This window comes from Neovison vison, chromosome 12, assembly GCF_020171115.1.
Source record: "Neovison vison isolate M4711 chromosome 12, ASM_NN_V1, whole genome shotgun sequence".
NCBI lineage: Eukaryota > Metazoa > Chordata > Mammalia > Carnivora > Mustelidae > Neogale > Neogale vison.
The window spans coordinates 13,766,587-13,790,096 of record NC_058102.1 but is presented as its reverse complement, the minus strand read 5'-3'; the positions used below and the strand labels follow the sequence as shown (position 1 = coordinate 13,790,096).

General features: G+C 49.6%; 1 protein-coding gene across 2 annotated transcripts in view; it reads right to left on the bottom strand.

Moving 5' to 3' along the window:
- Nucleotides 1-23,510, bottom strand: part of LARGE1 (LARGE xylosyl- and glucuronyltransferase 1) — a 533,441-nt gene that overhangs the window by 98,651 nt on the left and 411,280 nt on the right. For both annotated transcript variants that reach the window (XM_044228337.1, XM_044228338.1), the window contains one exon: nt 19,098-19,202. In XM_044228337.1, coding sequence (XP_044084272.1) covers nt 19,098-19,202 — 105 coding nt within the window. The remainder of the gene's footprint in view (nt 1-19,097; nt 19,203-23,510) is intronic.

Genomic DNA, 23,510 nt, shown 5'->3' with positions numbered 1-23,510 from the left:
CTATTACCTGTATACTACAATCCTTTAATTCCCTGGACTGCTCCAGGGAAGCAGTGGGTTGATTCTGCTCAGCTTGCAAATTAGGAAACCGAGGCTCAGAGAGGCCATCCAGCTAGCAAGTAGCAAAGTTGGGATCTCAACTGAGGTCCAACTCCAAGGGCACAGTGTGCTGACTCTGGAAGACCTGCAGGGTGCCGAATGAAAGAGCCATTTCCCAGAATCAGAGGCTCCTGGAGTGGGAAGGAGCCTTGGACAACATCGAAAGCAGTCCCTTCATTTTCGAGATGAGGAAAGCAAGATGCATAGAGCTGAGCTCAGGGGCCCAAGGTCAGGAAGCTTGTGCGAGTCTCTTGACTCTGGCTTTGGTACTTTCTGGTGCTTTCCAGAGCAATGGCTCTCAAGCCACCCACTTGGATTACCTCCAAGTGGGGACTCCATCATAAGGATGTAGAGTAAGGGTCCCAACATCAATTCACAGGTTAGCTCCATGCTTCTTGGCTCAGCTGTGTGACCTGGGACAAGTAGAGTAACTTCATGACTGCTCTGTGGCTCGGTCTACTCTTCTGTAAAATGGGTTTTCATAATGACTCATAGGACTATTGTCCTAAAACACTCAGTGTAGTGACTAACACACAGGGTAGTCTTCATTAAATAATGAGCTATTGTTATTACCTGGGGGAGGCCCAAACTAGGTCCTTCCTACTGACCTGTGGGCACTGGATTCACTGCCCAGAAGCTGTACTCACCAGGGTGGCTAAGCCCGCTACCAGACCCCTACCACGCTCCAGGTGCTGTGCTAGGCATGTCCATTACCTCTACTCCTTGTAACATCCCAGAAAAGTTGGAACTCACTAAGAAGCTAGTAAGTAGGCATGCAGAGTCAAACCTAGTTCCGTCTGGCTCCCAAACCACGTGTTTCCCAGGATGTTGTTGACGAGATGATGTTGGATATGCCTCGTAGGCAGAATGGCTGCCAAAAATCCCCCCACAACCCAGTCTACGCCTGTGACTTTAAGATCCACAGTCATCAGATACAGAAAAATCATCACACATGCTTTGTGCCACACACCATGAGCTCCTGAGGGCAGACACGTGTCTGCTTGCCCCCCTCCCGCCCCCCGGCCCTGGGTTCCAACAGTGTGTGACACACAGCAGGTCTGCCCATCATAACGATCTGCCTGGGCATTGCGCTGAGCCCTGGAGCGTGGCATTTCAACCAGCACAGTGTCTAGGACAGGGGAGGACCCAGAGAGGGCCCCTCCGTTAACGTGCATCCCTGTTACCCTGAAGCCGACTTCGAGGCAGCCTTTTAACGGCCTGGGCAGCAGTTCTGTCTTATTTCCTAGCACAACCACACTTCTAGAAGGAGCTGGGTTTGGCCAGGAGCTGGTAGTGCAGCACCGTAATGACTTGAGGGTCCGAGATGCGGGTTAATTCTGCTTTCCACATAAGCTGGGGCATGTTCGCTAATTTCTCTGAATCTCTCTTTACTAGTCTGTAAGATGGTTTACGGTGATATTACATCTATTTTTTTTGTTCAACCACGGTCCGAGTCTATGTCCCCGAACCCCTTCTGAAAACAGAAGGCACTGTCCTCACAGAGCCAATATGCTGAGAGAAAAGGCAAAACACAAGGCTGGGTGTACATTGTGCTGCCTAATGATAACAATGAAGCAGGATTGGAGATCAGGGGTGCCCGGGAGGGGCATCTGTTGAAATTTTAAATGGATGGTCGGCAGAGGCGTCTCTTCAGAAGGTGATCTTTATTTTATTTTAAGGATCTTCTTTTTTCTTTTTTTAAAATTTTTTCAATTTATTTATTTTCAGAAAAACAGTATTCATTATTTTTTTCACCACACCCAGTGCTCCATGCAATCCGTGCCCTCTATAATACCCACCACCTGGTACCCCAACCTCCCACCCCCCCGCCACTTCAAACCCCTCAGATTGTTTTTTTTTAATCAATTTATTTATTTTCAGAAAAACATTATTCATTATTTTTTTCACCACAGATTGTTTTTCAGAGTCCATAGTCTCTCGTGATTCACCTCCCCTTCCAATTTACCCCAACTCCCTTCTCCTCTCTAACACAAGGTGATCTTTAAACAAAGACCTGCAGGAGGCCACAGAGCAGGGCATACCGATGGGGGGGGGGAGCAATCAGGCAGAAGCAGCCACAAGTGCGGAGACCCCGAGCAGCTCATCTACTACGGAAACAGCAAGAGGTGCCCGCCTCCCAGGCTGCTGTGATAGTTAAACAAGATAATAATCCATTCGAAATACCACATTCATAACAAGTGCTCGATAAATGGGAGCCGGCACTATTAACATTATTCCCATGGGCACACAAAGGCCCGCATCTACGGCAAAGCGACTCCAGCAGGCAGAAGGCCACAGTAACCCTTTGGGGTATGAACCCACACTAATGAATGAGCCTATCTGTTCTCTGCCAGCCCGATGTGGGCAAACCCGCAGGCTGTCCTGTTCACCGGAGAGGATTTCCTATAAATTGGATTAGCGGGGTACGCACTGAATGCTGGGGAGAAAGAAGAGAGAACTTAATCCAGCTTTGTTGTGGTGTTGATCATTTAAAAAAAAAAAAAAAGTGCAAAATTACCCCGGTCCAAGCTTTCGGGTGAGAGTGATGAATGTTCTTCCCTTGATAACGTTTCCAGCGTTCAATGAAACAGAAAGAAGGAAGGAGTGCATGATCCTTTTAAGGATCTGTTTAATGCGGACAGAAATTTCTCCCCAGAAATGCATTCCCGGCTTAAGTGGGGGGAGGGGACGTGCAGCAAAAGCTGTACCTGCGAGTGATTATCAGGGGTGATCCTTAGTCATCAGAGATAACCAAGGAGGACCACAGGTGTATGAGCTCCATGGCAGGAGGGCGGGGATCAGCGTGTGTGTAGCTTTTAAGGGCGGACAGTCATCCTAAGCTACGCTTTCAGAGACCCTGGAACTGGAACTCCATGTGATTTTTACATGCCACAAAATGTACTCGTCTTTTTTCATTTTTTTCCCTCAGTTATTTAAAAATGTAAAAAAAAACCCCAAAACAAAAAAAACCCACATTGCTAGTTAGAGACAAACCAAAACAGGTGGTGGCTCGACTGGGCAGCCTCTCTGGCCGCTGTTCACGGTTAAACATAGGCAGGTACCAAGTAGTCAGAGTAAGACAGAAATAAACGTTTCCTCAGTATATTCGCCTGGCCACTCCAATTTAAGCCTAGGTTTGCTAAAGACAAGGGCCGTGTTTTCTTCTCCTTTTGTTGCCTCCGTGGAGTATACTGGAAGATGAGCTTGTCTGTGCTGTGCAGGGCCCCCAGGGCCAGGCTGGACACACGGGAGCCCCATAAACTGAGCCTGCCGCAGGGCAGCAGCGACGTCTGCCAAGAGATGGGGATTTCTCTGGGATAACTGTCCGAGCTGCGATGGCCTTCACTTGGAACAGTCCCTGAGGACCCTGCTACCCCATTCAGGATCTTCCGTGCCGCTCTGATTAAAATACAACTGACCTGCTGGGTGGAAATGTCAAATATGGTCTACGCGGACATCTGGCAACTGAGGGCTCGGCAGCATGCGGGGGCACGTTTCAGCATAAAGGAGGATGACAGCAACGGCTTTCAAGGAAACGGGAAGACTGGGAGGCCAGTCTCTCTTTCTAATGTCACTGGCATCTTTGCTGGGATCTGTCAGTCCCGGGGAAGGAACAAGGGTAATGGGTCATAAACCAGGCGATGACGGGGGTGCAAATAAACCACCGGGGGTGCATCTCCACGCCCCCCTCTTCCCCGTAGTCCAAGAACTTTCTCCATCGGGCACTTAGGCATTATAATCTTTGGTAACTGTTTCTAGGTTTTTAAATGTTTAACATTATTGAGAGATTGACACATACTTGTGTAGACATAAGGCATTCAATGGGATGATTCGATACTCACAGACACTGAGAATGATCACCAAGATCTAGATAATTAGCACTTCCATCATCTCACACAGTTAACACAAGGAACTCTCCGACTCCCGCATCAGAGCTTCTAACTGGTTTGAGGTGAGCCCTGGACATCGGGGTGCTTAAGATCTCCCTCAGGGGATTCCAATGTGCGGCTATGACTCTGAAGTCCTCTTCTAAAGCGAGATTTTGAATAACCGTGCACATTTATAAAGGATGTCGTGAGAAGGAAATGAGATAAAGCACGAAATGCACTGAGCAAGGGGCTGGGCACAGAGTAAATGCTCACTGATCGTTAGCGGGCGATACTAACCTGACATGTGGCCCGAGAGACACAGATGTATAAGATGGTCTCCGGCTGTCCTGTTGTGTTATTGGGGAAGGGGCTGGACCATCTCCCCCAGGAGCTGCTCTATCAATCTCAAGCACTGAAGGCCAGAGAGGAGACGCGAAAGCAGGCTCAAGCACGGAGCTCTGTCGTTTATTGGCTCTGCTAATTCTGCAGTCAGGTATGCCTTTGGCACCTCCATCGGCTCCTCTTTGAAATGGGGATTATGTGAGCTAGAGCAGTGAAGCCTGAACTGACCCGAAGAGATGGGTACCGTGCACCTGAGAGGCCTCAAGGAAATCAGATGCCTCCCACCATAAATATGTCTTCAAGGAAACCGTGCACGGCGTGAATGCCAGATTATTTTCTTTATGGCAGGAAGATTTAGGATCCTACCTTTCCTTCCCTTCCTCTACAACTAAACAACACAGGTGTCTGGGTCAGAGCTCCTGCTAGCTCTTGCTAAGACTTGAGTGCGGGACAGAGGAAGAGCTGACGTTCCGTGGGCTACCAGAGCAGGGCAGAAACAGTTTCAGAAAATGACCACCCCTCGTGTCCATGAATAGGCCCAGTCAATACACTGAGCCCCGGTGTGGAAATGCCAGAGCGAGGCAAAGTGACCCACAGTAAGGAAAGGACTCTGCTCCTCTGGGCCACTGGTTTGCGATTCAGGGCTTTAAAGACTGAGCTGGGCCTCTTAGTTAGAGACCATTTACCTGAATTAAAGAAAGCTACAATTAGGTTTTGGATTAGAATGCTACAGACTGGGTGGCTTAAGCCATGGCATTTATTTTCTCACAGTTCTGGAGGCTAGAAGTCCAAGATCCAGGCAGAATGGCTGGCAAGACTGCTTCCTGGTGAGGGTTCTCCTCCTGGCTCCTAGAGGGCTTTTTCCGCTGTGTCCTCCCATGGAAGGTGGAGGAAAGGAGGGAGGGAAAGGGCACTGGAGGGAGTCTTCTGGTGTCTCTTCTTAGAGCACCAACCCTGCCATGAGGGCCCCGTCCTCTTGACCTCATCCGAACCTAATTATCACTCAAAAGCCCCAACTCCGAATTCCATCACATGAGGTTAAGGCTTCAACAGCTGAATCTGGGGACAGGACACACTCAGCCCATAGCAAGTTCCTATTAAATAGCTACTCGGCCAGATACTGAGTCTCCTGCAAGATACAGACTGGGCTCCCAGCACAGAAAATAAAGCACACATACATGGTCGATTTTTCGCAAATTTACTTTTAAAAATTATCTCTGATTTCACCTGACCAATACATTTAGCATTTTCTAATCGTAAAAATTTAAAATATCTGTAAATGTTGGCGTATAATCCATCGTGTATAACTACTTGCACAGGCAAATGAAATAAATATAAAGGATGTTTATGGGAGGTGTTGTTGTTTGTAAATGGTGGGGGAGAGCCCAGCATCTAAAAATACCCATTAATTAGGAAATGAGATAAATTATGGCATGTTCATCAAATGGAAAAACCATGCAGCTCTTCAAAAGAAAACACAACTTTATGTACCAACGCAGAAAGAGACCCAGCTTCGTATTTTCAAGTAGGTAGAGCACCTAACAATTAAAGAGGAGGTGCGTGCATGACGAGAAGTAATTGAACAGGAGGAGGAAAGTCACAAATCCACTGCCAACCGCTAACGGTGTTCAACACCGGGGAATGTGATGGGGGGGGGTTCGTATATTACTGTTTCTCAGTGGGGAGCTGGTAAACGCTTGATCATGGCATCTCTGAAAGAAAAGCTCTGATTTTTAGTGTTTGCCCATTTGCAGGGTGTGAGTACCCCCCACCGTGGCAGATCTCCGTGTCACGGGTGGGGTGAAGTCGGGGAAGACACAGGTGGTGGCACATCCCGATACAGGGTCTCTACCATCTCAACACAGCAGATGTAAATAACCTTCCCAACACACATAACAGTGAAATGATTAGGAAGTAATGACTTTTGAGTACTTATACCTTTTTGACCCACTGAGCCACCCAGGTGCCCTGAGTACTTACACCTTTTTAAGAAAATAACTTACATATTGGCAAGTTTATCGATCTTGATTTTTAACAGCAGGTGTGCCTAACAGCCAGACCTGGTTATTTTCTCAAAATTTAACCACAGGCTCTCCCAAGCCATGGCTCTGGTACATGACGGCATTCCTATACCGTCTGTCCTTTACAACAAATGCGGAGGTGGGTGGTTGTCTGAATGCTTTTTTACATGCAGTTTAAGATAAAAGCAGAGGGATCCGATTCTTTGGCAGTAATCTAGCACTCTTCCAGCACCTGGCAGAGGCTGTAATAGAATGTTCCAGCAACTGACCCACTCTTTCTGAAAGGACTACTGTGTGCCAGGTTTTGCAAAAAGGAATAGTTTATGAAGTCCCTATGTGCCCGAATACAGACTTTTTATACATACACGCTGTGCGTACACCTTACAGCAGTATCGTCACTTCGCCCTGAAACACCCTGACGGGGTACCATGACTTGGGACTTTCGGATCCCGGACAGCCCTCTCAAACATCAAGGCGTAGGAAGCCCTGGTGATCAGGGAGGAGGTTTTCCAGCTGCAGGTCCAATGAGGAATGGCTGCAAGGAAGCTGAGGACAACACATGGGCTCGGGCCGGAGAAGCAAGGGGCTGTATGTCATGAAGCAAGTGGGAGACGGCTGGTGATAGACGTTAGGAAGCACCAGTAACTCTGTTCAGCTCTACAGATCTGCACCCTTCAACCTTCCCAGCAATGTGGTGACATTCCAGGGAAGGCTCCCTGGAATGTCCCCCAGACGGTATGAGGATGGGGGGGGGGGCTTCGGGAGGTGATCAGGTCGAAACAGCAGGACCCTTATGAGTGGGATTAGGGCCCTTATAAGAGACGGACGACTGAGCTCCCTTGTCTTCTCTGCCACGGGGGCGGGGGGTGGGAGTGGGGGGAGACACAGCCAGAAAGATGGCCATCTGTGAGCCAGGAAGTGGGGTCCACGCCAGACCCCAAATCTGCTGACACCCCGGACTTTGGACTTCCCAGCCTAGGGAACTGTGAGAAGTAAATCTGTGTTATTTATAAGCCACCCCGTCTCTGGGATTCTGTGACAGCAGCCTGAATGGGCTAGGACAGCATTATTATTCTCAGTTCACAAGAGAAGACCCCGGGGCACGGATAATTTTGCTTTTGGTTTCTCTTTGTGATTTACTCAGCAAAGAGAGGAGAAAAACCATGAGATTCTTGTCCAAGCTACCCAGGCAACAGAATCACGTAAAAGGAAAATAGCTGGGGTGGGAGGGGAAGATCTCAGAATGAGAGAGGTCGGGGGAGCAAGTCTTCTTGCATTGAAGGTCAGCTTCCGGAAGCCGTAAATTAAACACACTCACTCTCCTGCGAGGCTGTGCCCTGGGGGGTGGGGCTGGGGGATGAAGAAAGGGATGCCAGAGGAACTCTTCCAGAACCCTGGCTTTTGCTCAGGAGGGCGGGGGATGAGGAATCTCGCCATGTTTTCAGGAAGCAGCTAGGAAAATGCTTTAGGGGCTCAGGGAAAGGAAAGCCCCCAACCCCATCAGGTCCAGTCGGCGGGGTCCCTCTCCTGGATGCCTTGCTAGTGTACGACAGAGAACCCAGAGCCCCCGAAGGCAACGTGGTGGGGTAAGTGCCCTGGGCCTGAAGATGGGCACTTCTGCAAAACGTCTGAATGGGGTGCAGCCCCCAGCGCCGAGATGAGAATTCGGCTCAGGGACAAGACATGGATGGGGACGCCGAAAAGGGAGAAGGTGCTGCGGGAGGGTGCTCGCTTTCTCCATACAGTCCCAAGGGAAGCTGTGTCTTATTTAAAAACCTCCCAGGCTGCTGATGCTGGGTGGGCCCTGTAGCCTTCAGGCACTGGCCCCACCTAAGCTCCCAGCCTCCCTGCCGCCCCCTGCAAGGGTCGCTCTGCACCCCTCTGACAGGAGTCTCAGCCACCATTTACCAAGTGCCCCTCCCCCGTTCACCAGGCATTCTCCATTCATTTCGTCTTTCCAGCCACCCTCGGAGTGGGTACTGACACTCCCAACTTACCAGCAAAGAAAGTCAGGCAAAAAAAAAGAAAAGAAAAGAAAAGAAAAGAAAAGAAAAGAAAAGAAAAGAAAAGAAAAGAAAGAAAAAGGTGAAGGGATTTGCCTAAGTGATCGCCGTCTGGCCACTGATGGGGTCAGAACGTGGGCCCTTCACCACTCCCCATATACTGGCACATACTCTACAAGTCACACCTTCGACTAAACTAATGGCCCAAACTATGTGCTGTTCTCTGTGCCCGGGCTGGGAGGCTCCTGCTCCGTTGGCCTGGAAGGTCCCCCCCTACGTCCCCGCCCTCTGGTCCTCTTGGCAGATGCTCTCTCACTGCATGCGAGCAGGCCTTCCCTGGGCTCCCGGGGCTGTGGGCACACCCGCCCATCCCAGCACCCAGCGACACTGCATTTTGCCCCAAGCTCCTACTTTAAGTCTGTGGTGACCACGTGGGGTAGGAGGTATGGTGGTGCAAGCAGAGACCATACTTGATTTTAGCTTCTGGTCCTAGCGTAGGGCCCGATGCCAGGCACCCGCCACTTGCCGAGTGTGTGCCTACGGAATGGACAGAAGCCGTAAGACCTGGGGACACAAGCTGTTTCCCACCAGCAACTTTCCGAGTTGTCTTCCAGGTCGGGAAAGGCGGGAGTGACGAAAGCTGGGATTCATCGATTCACTCAACAAATATTTGAGAGCTTTCCCTGTGCTTGTAGGACTAAGCGCCCCTCTTCCTCGCACAGGCTAGCTCCTGAAGACCACCTTCTTTCCCTCTCACATTGTCCTCTCTGTCTGCAATGAAGACTCCTCCTCGAGCTTTGAATCCCTCCAACTCCTCATCCTGGAACAGGTGGAGGAAAAGTCTGCTTTTAAGAACTCCTGTGATTTGATTTTGGGCCCATCAGATAAGCCAGGGTAATCTCCCTGTTTCAAGGTCTGTGATTATTGCTGCAAAGTCTCTTTTGCCACTGTAATATCACAGACTCCCAGGCTCCAAAGACTAGGGTATGGGCATCTTTCGGGGCCTTTCTGCCTACCGCAACAGGCAGCACCTGAATAATCAAAAATGTCTATTTTCTAACATTGATGAAAAGTGCGGGGGCACGTGGGTGGCTCAGTTGGTTAAGTGACTGCCTTTGGCTCACTTATGAGTGAGCCAGGTCATGATCAGCTCAGGTCATGATCCTGGAGTCCCAGGATGGAGTCCCGGATTGGGCTCTCTGCTCCACGGGGAGTCTGCTTCTTCCTCTGACCCTCCCTCCTCTTGTGTTCTCTTTCAGATAAATAAATAAAATCTTTAAAAGAAAAGAAAAGAAAAGAAAAGTGCAATGAAGAAAGGAAATCCTTTGGAGAAGATGGCCAAGTAAGCCCATCGAGGAGGGGAGGACAGCTGAGCTGAGCACGGGAGGCGGTAACAGGAAGAGCAGTCCAGGCAGGGGGCCCAGGCCCGGCGGTGAGAATGCATCGGGGCCACAGTCTGGAGGCCGGTGTGGCTGAAAGAGAGTGTGCAAGGAAGCCTGGAGGCCAGGGGCCTGCACAGGTAGCCACCAGCGGCCCAGGCCAACTCCCTTCCAGAGATTCCACACTTTGCCACGATTTCTCTCTGGGCTAGTGGAGCTCTACAAACCCTAGACCTCAGGCAGGAGAATGGGACCAGGTGCGTGGCTCCAAAGCGTGTTAAAGTGAGGCACAGCTCCAAGGGCACGGAGGGAAGAATCCGACGGCATTCTGGAAGGCAGCTATGCTAACTACTATACCACCAAGGCTCCGACGGCATTCTGAAACGGCACACTCGAAGACTCTGATTTGAGCATCACTAGATTTTAGGGGCGGGGCTAGATGCCGCAGGGTCAGGAATGGCCCAGAGATGGGTTCATCAGCTGAAGCTTGGAGAATGTCTGCTTGATGTCTCTGCCCAGGGAGGGTGGGGCATGACCACGTGAGAGCAACATGAACATTCATCTCCAGTCCTGCTCGGGACCTTGGCTGTGCTTGCCGTTCTCTCTGGAATCCTGTTCTAGATCTCAGCATGGATGCTGATTTCCAGGTCTGCAGCTCTAACGCGTCCTCTTGGAGAACCCTTCCCCAGACAAACGGCTCTTTCTAGAAGAATCCAATTTCCCTCCTAGGCTTCCCAGCACATCACATTACGTCAGGACTTCTCAAACTCAGAGATGTCGACGTTTTAAGCTGGATGTTCTTTGTTACAGGGGACCTTCCCGTGCACTGTGGGGTGTTTGACTATACTCCTGGCTTTTACCCCAAAAGTGCCAGGAGTATCTCCCTCTGTGAGACCACCAGATAGGTCTCTGAACACTGCCGATGTACCCTTGGGAGCCAAATATCCCTGTTGATAGCTGCTGCTCTAGGTTACTGCTTCCAAAACACTTGCCATCCTCCCAAGTTATCCATTTCATTCAACAACAATACTTATGCAACGCCTAATATACGCCAGGCATGATTCTAGGGATGGGAGATAAAGCAAGCAAATTAATAGACAGAAATTACTACTCTTGAGGAACTTGAATCCTCATGGAAAGAGACAGAAAATTAAAAAGAAAATGAGGGAAATTATCGCAGGTCAGATGGCAATTACCACTACGGAGGAGCGTAAGGTGGCGGAGCTGGAGAGGCCCCAGGTTGAAACAGGTGTTCTCAAGGAGCAGCAGAGAAGGCAGAATGGCTGGAGCTGGGCGGGTTCAGGGGCACTCCGGCATGTGAGATGGGGACTGCTTCTCCCCCACAATAAGAGAGGACCTCCCACAAACAGGGCTCCTTTCGGTCTTGGTCTGTGGCATCCCCTGGGCCTAGAACACTGCCTGGCAGGTCACAGCTGCTGGGTGCCTATGGACGAAATGTCAAGTAAATGAACAAATGGGACGGTTGGGGCTGGGGAGGGAGGGCACAGGCCCAGATCTCGTCAACGGACAAAAGACAGGGTTACTATCAAAAGATGCTCAAGGGCCACAAGTGTCTTCCCTCTTTGGGAACCTCAAATATCAAAGGAAAGCACTAATATTTGACATTTATTGTTCCAGAGATCGTCCCCATGCACTTTATAAAATATAATCTCATTTTGTCATCAAAGCAATCCTGTGAGGTGGGAACTCTTCGAATTCCTGATATGATAAATAAAGATTATTAGCCACCAGATATCATGGAGCTAGAACCCGAGGGAGATGGCACTCAAACCCATGACTGTTTCTCTCCAGAACATATTGTCTTTTAAAAGGAAAAATGAAACAGGAGATCCAGGAGCATAGGTGAGCAATGTGGGAGGAGGCTGGACACCTGCAGTCCCTTAGTCCACCTTTTAAGTAGTGATGAAAGGCAGCTACTCCTATGGACTTAGCGCCGACTACATGCCAAACCTCGTCTTGTATTATGTTCTGTGCTTCTCCCCCCTCCCACCCCTGCATCCTCTGTGAAGTAGACCTGGCCATCCCCATCTCATATATGAATGGCAGCTCAGAGAATCAGCGACATGCAGGGAACTGAGCAGGGCAAGACCCCAGAAGAGAGTCTGGGATGTACTGTTCATTTTCTTTCACTTTGGTATCTCTGCGGTTATTGGGTAGAAGAGGGTGTGGATTTCTGCTGGGAACTTAGAAGGCAGAAGAAAGGCCAGAGGAGATTCTGGTTCAGGATATGAAGTGGACAAGCTCTGGGTAACTCCACTGAACCTTAGGAGAAGGGTAAGTGGAGAGAAGCAGCTGGAGGCAGGACGACTACACAGATGTCCAGCCTGCTGAACTCTCTCCCAGCAGGGAGCATGGTCTTCTTCAATGACACGGACCTTGAGGGAGCTCTTGAGCGGGTCATGGCTTTGCACTGAGGTCCATCTGCTCAAAATCTGCAATGCCTTGAACTCATGGTTCTCTGGGGCGGGGGGGGGGGTGGAGGGGGAGGACCTCTTCCTAGGACAGGCTACTCCTGTGAAGAACATTCCCACATCCCATGTGTCCCCCTGGACATCTGTATTATGGTTGCATATAGATGTTCTAATTATCTGAGCCTGGAACAAATACTACTTACAGAAACAAAACTATGTGTTGGTTTTGCATGGTTTTAGTGGTCACCGAGCCTAGAATACACATCAAGGCAAGAGGATACTTCTTACTCTTTGATCATCTGCCAAGAGATGTTCACCACTCTAGGAAAGCACCTCACGGACAGCACACAGCACTGGTAGAATCTAGGTCCCATTTTGCATTGGCAGCATCACACTGAAGACAATTCTACCCTGAAAATAGGCACAGAAGCCCCAGACCGCTCCACTGGCCATCCACTGCCACCAAGCCTCAACCATTACACATGAAGTTAGTATTATTTTATAGTAAATTAATTTCCTTTAATTTCTTCTTTAAATTATAGCCAGGGCACTATATCGATTTTTTTTTAAATTGTATTTATATACAGTGCAATGCAGGTAACCCTTGAATTTTATTCCATGATAGTAAAAAAGGCATTCAAAACATCTGTTACAAAAACGAGGCAAGGGCTCCTGGCAGAATGAACAGAAGGCATTTTCATTATTTTTGTGGATGACCCGAAGTTGAGGACTCAAATGAAGTCAAATAAAATGGGACAGAGATTGGTCTAAATCAGATAAAACTCGACCAGAGATAAATATAAAGCCTGTGCTTTAGGGTCAATAAATCTACGGCAGAGGCACAGAATGGGCAACCTTTGGCTGAGCAGTCATTCAGGGCACTTTTCAGCTGAACTCAAGTTCAATTTGAGCCTGATGAGCAAATGGCAATGAAAGTGTACCAGGAGGCTGCTTCTCCAACTTTAGCATGCATCAGAATCATGCAGGGAGCATGGCTCAAGATTTTACTTATTTGTCAGTGAGACAGAGCAGAAGCGTACAAGCAGGGGGAGCAGCAGAGAGAGGGAGAAGGAGGCTTCCCACTGAGCAGGGAGTCTGATGTGGGGCTCGGTCCCAGAACCCTGTGTTCATGACCGGAGCCAAAGGCAGACACACAACCAACTGAGCCACCCAGATGCCCCAAAGGAGCATGTTTAAAGTAACATTGAGCTGGCCTCATCTCCAGAGATGCAGATGCACTTTCTCTGGGTTAGGGCCTAAAGCTGATGTTCTAAGTAGACATTCTGAATGATTCAGAAGAGTGGACTGAGTGTACAGCTGGAGGCATGAACCTCTGACGGTCTGATAACATCCAGAGCGTATCATTCAGGTCAGAGCATCGCCCCCACAGAGCAAAGCTGGAGCTAACCAGAAATGGACAACCAATCAGGATGGCGGAAGGTCATCCACACAATTCCCTCATTTGGGAAGAAGGTTTTGGAGGGCTGGTGACTGGCTTCGGACATGCAATGACACACAGGATGTTGACCTAGAAGATGCAGTAAGAGCAGGTCTCCATCCTTACATGAGTACTGTACAAAGCCGTGAGGGAACCATTCCTTGAATGCCAAGCATCTTTCTCTGGGCTTATTCTACAAACTCTATTTCAGCTCTTCTGTAACACGCTTGGGATACAGAGCTGAAAAAGTGATAATCCCTGTCCCCAGAATTAGTGCAGGAGGTCCCCCCCCCCAACGTATTTCCATAGCTCTAGGACTGAGTGAGAGTGGGAGGTGCTGCTGGGTTGGACAGCTTCCCTTACTCTCGGACGTTCCAGGATCCCTAATACACCAATATGCAACTTGAAGCTCTAAGGGAAGGATACAGGGTGCAGATTTCTCAACATTATCAATCCACAGTTTCTAAAGACATAGCGACATCTCTTGCAATGCCTTACGGAATCAGTCTAGAAAACGCCGATCTGGGTTTATTGCAAGATTGGCACTCAACTCTGAATCTCGATCATTCCAGGGACTCAAGTCACACTAAGTTCATTTGTGGGATATGTAAACTCTCCTTGACGAAACTACAATCTTCTTAAAGGAAGGTTCTTGATAGCACTCATTTTTAAAAAAATCTTTTTCTACCCAGAATGTAGGCATTCAGGAGCAGGTGCTGAATGAATGAACTACACCTAAAGCTAGTTTCTCTGGATGCAATTATTCAGACAGAAATCATCCAGGGACGATATTCCTTTAGAGCATAAAAACAGTTCTTGGTTCTTGGGCCAAAGGACAAGGAGGGTTCTGGGAAATGGACAGACTTGAAAACTGGATGTTGGGGGCACAGCAAAGGGCACAGCTTGCATCCCACACTTGTGGTCAGCTCACGTGAGCTGTGTGTTTAGCAGTTCTCTGGCAAATGGCCAGATGTAGGCTTTTTTTGAATCCCTGCCACGGAATCGCCATGGCGTCTGGCTTCTCCTTCTCCACTTTCCTCCAGCCACAGAGGTGAGTCAGTCCTTGAATGTCCCCATTTTATTGTTCTGTGGATAAGGATTCCTAGAGAAATCCTTCCTCCCTCCCTGGATAGCCAGGTCTCCATCTGTCAGTCTCTGGCCTAGTTTGGAGACTGAAAGGAATGGGATACATTTTATTTTTAAACAGTTTCTTAAACCACATCCTCTGGTTAATGTGATGTCCTTCAGTTCGGGGAGGACGCATCTCGAGTAACCTTGAGTAACCTTTGGGACTGTACACGAACACCCCTCTCTGTAAGGCAGCCATCCCCTTTCCTCTGGCTTGCCTTCCCTTACTCCGTCATCTCTGGTCACCTGTAGCTTTCCTTCCCCTTCTCTTCTTGGCTGGTGTTTGTTTTTAAGATTTTCACCATCAATGCAGGAACTGAAGTGGGCTGAATCTTAATGAGGCCTGTCATGATCTTGTTTAAAAAAAAAAAAAGTCTTGCAAACTGCTGACTGCTCGTGAATGACAGCTTCCTGCACCCAGATGATGGACGGACAGAGCAGTCAGGGATGATCCCATCTCCGAGCGAGGCTGGGGGAGGTGCCCTTTAATTCCACCTGAAGGCTTATGGTGAGGGCCCTGAGCCGGGCTGTGGCTTTAGCAGTTCTGTGAAGATGGAATTAAGTGGTACACAGCTCAGGTAAGAAGGGAGGGGCGCGGTAGAAGCTGCCGAGCAGATCTTCTCTAATCTTGAAGGCCCTGTGGGCTTTGTGTTAGCGGACCGGGAAGGAAAACCAGGAAGAGGAAGGAGGAAGCTGGCTGGCTGTTTCCAGGGGAATGTCTACTATGCAAGACAATTCAAGGAATTAATGAAGATAACGCAGAGTCAAGCATCTGCTCTCATGACTGGTGGGTGCAGTTGAACTTGATAAATGGGGACGAATCTAAATTACTTGCAAACAGTTGCCGAGCTAAGCTGTGGTCAGGAAGAGAAATAAATGCCACAACCACCTTCCTAATGCACTTTGGTCTATCAGGCCCTTGAAGCTACATTACCACCGAGAAGCCTCCACCAAAGGGCGGGGGGTTAGGGCTGGGCTTATTATTCTCCATTCACAGAAAGAAACCCAAGGCTCAGAGAGCTGGAGTAGTTGTCCAAAAGGAACAAAGCCGAAAAGTGATAACAGTTGCCTCTTGAAGGCAGATTTTTCAACTCAAGCATTCTATGCCCTTTTTTTTTTTTTTCTGGGGATTTTTAAAGTAAAACACAGTCAGGAAGCTGATATATGAAGTAAAAATCATCACTTTTTCTAAAATAATATGAAAAGGCAACCTTTTCCAGATATGGGAAAAAGAGAAAAAGTGCCAGGTGGCTGCATTACATTTAAGGAAAAGCAAAGACGCTTAGTGTTTTGTTCTGTTTTTTTCTGACCTGAGGGCTTTGAAGACCTTAGCAAACTTCATATAACCACCATTTTTAGAGCAGAGAATGGATTCCATTCCCTGAGAGGCTAGGTGGCAGAAAAAACCCACGAGGACAGAGACGGAGTTATGCTGTGCCCTTGTTTTGTGGCTATAAAGCCTGGCTTGTTGACCTACTTACCTTGTTAATTCCCCCATCCTGGGCTCTGTTATCCTATCATACAAGGCAGAGAACGAGGAGGTGAACTCAAGGAGGTAAACCACCTTGCCTAAAGCTAGGTGGACATTTAGTGGCTGAATGGGGATTCTAGCATGTGGATCTCTCAGCGTCCGTCCACCCCAAGCTGAAGGCTCAGTTCGGGGCTTTACTGGAGAGACCCCTTCTCAGAGGCCTGCTGCATGCTGGGATTTAGGGCAAGCGGGTGCCCTCCCCGCAGAGTGCTCAATTTCCATGAGAATCTAAGTGTTGCATGACTCATGCACGGACCTGTGGTACAATTCTGAGTCTTAAAATAACAAATCCCCATCACGAAAGCCAGTGCATTCTGATGTCGCATAAATCCCTTTATAATGATCACTTGGTGTCACTGGCTTATTTAAATGGACACATCATTTCTAGCAGGGCTTTCCTCATCGGCTCTGTACTTTAAGCACCAGTGGGCAAGGGAAGTAACTCACTGCCTTTGGCATCGCACATGGGGGCTGGAGGTGGTTTAGATCCTTGTTTGTCTCCTGACCTCGTGCTGAAGTCAAACGGGAGAGGCAGGAGGGGACGTGTCATTTTTGACATAATAAATTCCCCGTGTGCCCCATTTCTCTTCTGCCTGCAAACCCGGACTGATGACCAGTGTGTTTGGTTTACGCAGAAAACCATAACCCCGATGTCTCGACACAGCGTATCTGCGTGATGTTGTCTATTATTCTGGGAGGAAGACAGATGCAACACACACCAGGGTTTACCTGTGATTTCCCCTCTCTCACCCAACAAACATGGGGGTTTCCAGCTTTGCAGGAGCCTGGAGGACATGTGTTAGGAATCCCGGCTTTGGCAAAAGATCAACATGGCCTGATAATTCGCTGCTCAAAGGAAAGTATGGGGTTGGGCGGTGGGGGGGACAACATCTTATTGGCCCCGCAGTGGGTTCCTAAAGGTCCAGCCTCAAGTGCACCAAGAAAGCCCCCAGGAGGGTTGGCTGGGAGGTGAAACAGAGTGCCACCTTTCAGAGCAGACCCTCCTGTTCCAGAAACATCCTGGAGGCTTTCTTAGGGGGCCAAATCCTAGGCCCCTCTCCAGATGCTTCAAAGACAGAGTCCACGTTTGATGGTATTCTTGATCCTGAAACCACTGAAGTTCAAGGGAGGGAGGGTTAGTCATGAACAAGGCAGCCTCCTTACTGATCAGACTAGAGCCTCAACCTCTCTCAGTGTGAGTTTCCGGTGTTCAAAGAAGAGATAAGAATAGCACCTGCCTGGTGGGTTAGTGAGAGGATAAAATAAGATTAACACCCAGAAAGCTCCCAGGGCCTGCTCGGCGGGGACGCTGAGACACTGCCTTAGCCATTATTAAAATACGTCTAGACCAGCTAACGGAGAGCCACTGCTCAGAGCGGCCTGGCTTCTCTCGGGGGCTGCTCAGACTTCCTCACCGTCCAGCAACTCAAGCGTTCGTGCCCAGCATAGCTGGTGGCCCTGGCGGGGGGCGCCTCCAGGAGATGGGTGGAAGGTTGCTCGTTCAAATTCTTCCACCGCAACCCCTCTGGGCTGTTAAGTCTGGAAGGTGTCACAGGGAAAAATTCCATAGAGTGAGGATGCCTGGATGTTCTGGCAAATGTCACCTAAGGCATGTCCCCCATCTCAAAGGACGGCCTTCATGGGGCTCCCTGACTGGCATCTGTCTGGCTCCTCAGGACATTTGACTCTGAACCTTTCTTTCCTTGTCCTCCTCCAGCTTTGACCCCATGATGACCCCATGTCTGAACTCTTACCTCTGGAAGCTTGACTGTTTTCCATTTTCCCTTTGGCCTCTGGGGCCCCTGTATTTGTACCTGACCTCTCTGGAGTCTTACCCTCAGCTCTCAGCATTGACTTTAGGCTGGCCTTAGGCTTCAGAACCCTATGGGTGGCACCATCCCCAGACACCCACCCCACCCCAGGACAGCTGGTCTCAAATGCCAGGTCCCAGTCCTTCTGGGCCTGACCAAACCTACTGCTTCCCAAGCTCCAAGTTCCAGTCGACACAGATCACACACCTGCATTCTTTGAGAACAGGCTGCCAAAGCAGTGGCAAAGAGGATGATGAAGGGGAAAGCGCAGAAGGATCCAGAAGCACGGTGAAAACCAAACACGGACAGGCCAGAGCTTAAGGAGAGGGAGGCTGCTCTCGTTTCTTATCGATACGCTCTGTGAGGTAATGGGCCATATGTGGCCCATTGGCACAGGGTCTAGGACACCCTAACTACTCCAGATACAGCTGCTGAGTACGGAATGAATGAATGAATGAATGATATCATTCACAGAGATGCTTTTGCCACTGAGATATTAGCAGAAGTTACGTCACTTCTGACCAGAGACTTTCAGAGTCAACAGGACATCTGCTCCTTTCCAACTCCTGTAGAAGAAGTTTGAATCCGGATGAATCCTGAATGCCTACGGTGAGCACAGAGCAGCAAGCCTAACACGGACATGGAATGTGAGGAAAATAAATTTCTGTGGTGCTGAGAAGCAGAAACATCTGACGAAGAACAGAGCGGTTCTTTGTCACGGCAGAACCATCTCTGTATCAGTAGGGCCAAGGAACCTCCAGGTCATATTCCTTAAAAAGCCCAACAGGATCTAGGTCTGAAGGTTAGTCAGGAGAAAGGCTTTTTGGTGAGACTGCCACGGCCAGCCAAGGTCTGACAGCTCTGTGCTTGTGGGTGCGGCTCTAAGAAAGAACTAGAAGGTCAGTCGCGTATGTACTGTCCGCTGCAGAATTCAGGCAGCCTCCTCCTGTGCTTTGCCTGCCTCCTCCCTCAGAGGAAGGAGCACTGAGCCCTCATGTCATCTTCCAAAACACCCGCCATGCATGCGCCACGCTCACGGTTTACCTGTGTTGTAGCCCCTTCCGAGCGCAGGCCAAGGGCGGTGATTTTTCCACAGGTTTCCCAGGTACCAGTCACTCTGGTTCTCGACCAAGCCCAGGACCTGCTGACCTGGAAAGTACAGAGAAAGCAAAGGTCTTAGAAGAAGCCAGGCTGCGTGTGCCAGTGCGCGCCGAGCTGGAGATACAGTCACGGCGGGTCATCACCACCGCGGCTTTCGTTAGCAAGTGCCAGGCCCTGATCTCCGGGCTTCACGTGTAGGACCGTCTTTACTTCTCACACTTGGCCAGCCCCGCCACCTGGAGGCCGCCCAGGGTAGCTAATTACCTTGCCCAAGGTCACCCAGTTCCTCTCTGATCAAGCCAGAAGCCCCAACAGACCAGGCAACCATCGGTCCAACCATCCCTAAGTCAAGCAACGCCTCTGTGCTTCTGGCACACTTCAAATTCCAGCTGCAAGTGTCCCCACCAGATGCTAGTTTGCTGGCTTTCTAGGCATCCACGGAGACCACTGGCTGCCAACAGAGGGAAGACGTGCCCTTGGTGCGGGAGATGGAGGCTCACAGACAGGAGCCCCCTTACGGCAGCAGCTCCCCGCCACAGCGTTCTTCCTCTCATACCCACTGGATCTGGAGTTGCGTGTCTGGTGCACCGGGGCCAACAGCACAGGTGAGCCAGGCCTCTTAGTAACTCAGCATCGTAGGTGAGTCGGTCCTCCCCTTCAGCTCTTAGACATCCCGCTCCTGGGACCCCAGGCCTTCTACGTGGGGCCAGCAGGGCCTCAGCTCCCACTGCCTTCCACGAGACAACCCTACCACACCTCTTACAGAAGATATTCCCTTGGACCAACAATCAACTATTTTATAGACCAGGAACCCGAGGTTCCCCAGGACTGTGATCTGCACAATTATGGGGGAGCCCACACATAGTTCAGTATTTGTCTGATGCCCAGATTCCTTCCACTGTCTCGGTGCAGTCTTGCTTACCTTTACTACAAGTGTTGGAGGCAGGAATAAAAGAAAAAAAAAAATTCACATGGTATAGGGGAAAAAACTGAGGTCTAACTTGCAAAGTATCCCATGACTCATAATCACTGTCTTCTGCAGCTAACCGATTCCTTCTGGGGCTAAAATCTTTTTTTTTATTGGCCAATCTGAGAAATACAGACCATTCTGACCCAATGAAAGCCCAGCAACATGTTAAGAAAAACAGAGCGTCTCTCCTGGTACCCCACGCTGCGTGATATAGAACCTCCCTGGTGTGATGACAGCTCCCTGAAATGATGCTGTGTGGGTCCGGTGTAATTTATTTGATCAATTTATCAAGCTCCTATCTAAATCATCACCCCAGCACAAATACATAAATTAGACACATGGGAAAAATACTACCACCCACTTTGTCATTGTATACGATCACATCCATACCACGTAGAATCCCTCAGAAAAACCCATCACCAACTCAGGACGGGCAAGAGCGGATCAATTCCACCTCGACAAGCTTGCGATGCTCACAAACACTGTGAGATCTGAAAGGCAGGTTGTCCTCAGCTAAGAAAGTCGTGTGCCGGGACCTCATTCGAGAGCTCACATGATGATCTTGCACGGAGGCTGGGGAGAGGAGCGGGGGACGGCACAGTCCTTGGGGGAGTTGGTTCACGATTACAAGGACCCCAGGTTCAATATAATGGATGGAGGGCACGACGTGCTCAGAAATGACAAGAGGGGGAATGGTCTTTCACTGAATTTAGGGCGAGGTCCTCTTCAACCACCTGAAGTCCAAATCCTGGGCTCTGGCGTTCCATGCATTATGTTTGACCCTGATCTACTTCCTCAGAAGCTTTCTCTATGTAACCACACTTCATTCCTGCCACAAGAAAATGTACAGTTCGGTTCTCCTCCCTCGGCTCTTGCTCCTACGGCTCTCGTTTGGCAGGAAGTGCCCTTACCCTCGGCCAATTCCTGACCGGAATCCCTTCCAGCGTGTCTCCAGCCCAAAGCCAGCTATGAACACCCCTGAGTGTGAACCTTTTCTTTGGCTCGCCCCTGAGGTGGGAGACGGCTCTACCTAACACTCCTGACACTTGGCCATCAGCTGACTTACGCCCCATCAAGGACAGACAGGTGACACGCAGGCACACCCACACCACATGCGTAAAAATATACCCCCCTCCACCAGTCCAAGGGCAAGGGCTGCGTATCAATGCTATAAATGTCTGCTAAGTCCATGACATCTCGTGGATAACCCTCTCCCGACTCAGAGCCCTGTACCACTAGTGTGTGTGTTAGTATCCCCGCATTTTCGAAGCTGCAGAGCATTTGCCCTCCCCTCATTCACCAAGATCCACACATTCTCCCAGAATTCTTATTTAGAAGTGTCAAGGCATGAGAGAATTAGCAGAGGATATGAACTCCCCATTCGCAGATACTGAACCAATTTGTTGGTAAAAACAAAAAACAAAAAACAAAAAAAAACCAAAGCAAAACAAAACAAAAAAAAAATGAGGAAAGTATCACCTATTATTGCAAGTTAGAGGACTCACTGTAGGTATTCATCATGCCAAAACCCTGACCACAGTTCAGTGAATTCTAGAAGGACCTAACTGTTGTCCTAGATGATGTCCAAAGAAACCCTTGTGGATGGGCCTGCTCTCTCTCCAAGGCTTCTAGATGAGCCCGGATGATGCTAGTTCACCAGGCACCACTTACACAGCACTCCATACATTCCAGCCCTGACGCACCAAATGGGGCAGGGGCTTCACAAGCCCACTTGCAAAACCCTGCTACCATTTTAATCATCGACAGAGCAGCTAATAGATCTGTCTAAAAAAGCAAAGCAAAGGCTTGGAAGCTGTTTACCAATTTGCATTTCCTCAACCCATGGGTACTAAAATTACCGCTATCCTGTTGCTAATGAAGGATTTTTTTTTAAACCTTATGAGAGGGCTGGCGTGTGCAAAAGAGTTGTTTGCAGCCATCGTGAGCAAGGCAGCCCAGGTGCAGACTGGGAGCAGGGGAGTTTGGAGAACAGGACTTGAAGTTCACCGTGCTTCTCACTCTTCCTCTAGAGACCGAGACCTTGAGCTCCAACTTCAGCACAGCAGGGGGCGTACTGGTGTATCCAGGGGCTGTCACTCCCCCTCTGCAGTTTCCCAGAAGGGTGAGGAAGATGCCAGACCCGCCAGACAGAGCTGAGTGGGAGGAGGAGTCGATCTTGGTGAAGGAGGGGAGAGCGAATTGCTCTTTCCGAAGCTTCCAGGTAAGCCCGGAGGATGCTGGTGAAAAGCAGCTATCAGTCATAGAGCACTCCACACCTTTCAGCCCTCGGGGGACGGAATAGAATTCCGGCCATTGGGTCTAGGTATCTGCATCACAAAAGAGCCAGGTAATTGGAGAGCACTTTGAAGTCCGAGAACTATTGATCCAGGTCTGGAAGCTCTGTTCCTGCTACAGTAGGCGGTGAGACTCATTGTGGGGTTCCCTAGCACACAATAAGCTATGAAGGCATCTAAATCTTGCCCACAGACCAGCAGAACTCAGTGGCAGCCTCCTGTGTTACACTTCTTGAGGACAGAGAATTGATGAAGAAAAGGAATGCCAGAGCCAGACTGTCCAGCTTCAAATCCCGGCTCCTCAGCTTACTAGCTGTGTGACCTCAAACAAGTTACCTAACCTCTCAGTGCCTACGAGTTCATTCACTTATAAAGGGAACTTAAAACACAGGACATACCTTAGCATTAACTTTTTTCTCTTGAGGTACAAGTTAATTTTGTGTTTTGTGCGTATTCAAGTGTTACCACTAACAATGCCTGGAAAACCGGTACGATGTTGAGTACGTATTTGCTCCTATCATTACAGCCAGGATTCCCCCTCTCCCACCCCCCGCCCTTCTGTCCCATGGGCCTGGATTCAGGCATCTACGGCTTTACCCATCTCCCCGGCTCCTTAGCTGACCCGGTCCTTATTCTGCCTAGACGCTGCTTTAGTTTCGCATGGGCTGAGGGTCTGCTGTGTCAGAGACCACACAACAGACTACGGAATCAAAGACAAATAAAACACGGTTGTTGCCGCAGAGGCAGCTGGAAGAGGCGGAAGATAAACAATTAGGAAGAGCATGGTCCTCGTGGTGGCAGAAATACCGAGAAGTCGCAGGAACAGAGGACAAGGAATCATGGAGGCGGGGGATGGTGGGGGGTGCCGGCGGGGCGCCTCCCGGGGCGCTTACTGTCTCCTCTGGTGCACGATGGTGGCCTCCCCCTGCCTCGTCCACAAAGCCCTCCACATGCCCAGGATTCCCTGAGAACAGTGCAGCCTCACGACACAACACCCTTCCAGGCAGAGGCCCCGCCACTCCCTGGTGACAATCACCCTTCCCAGCCCCGCCAACCCCAGCTCATAAACCAGGTGGCATCTGGTCTCCAGTG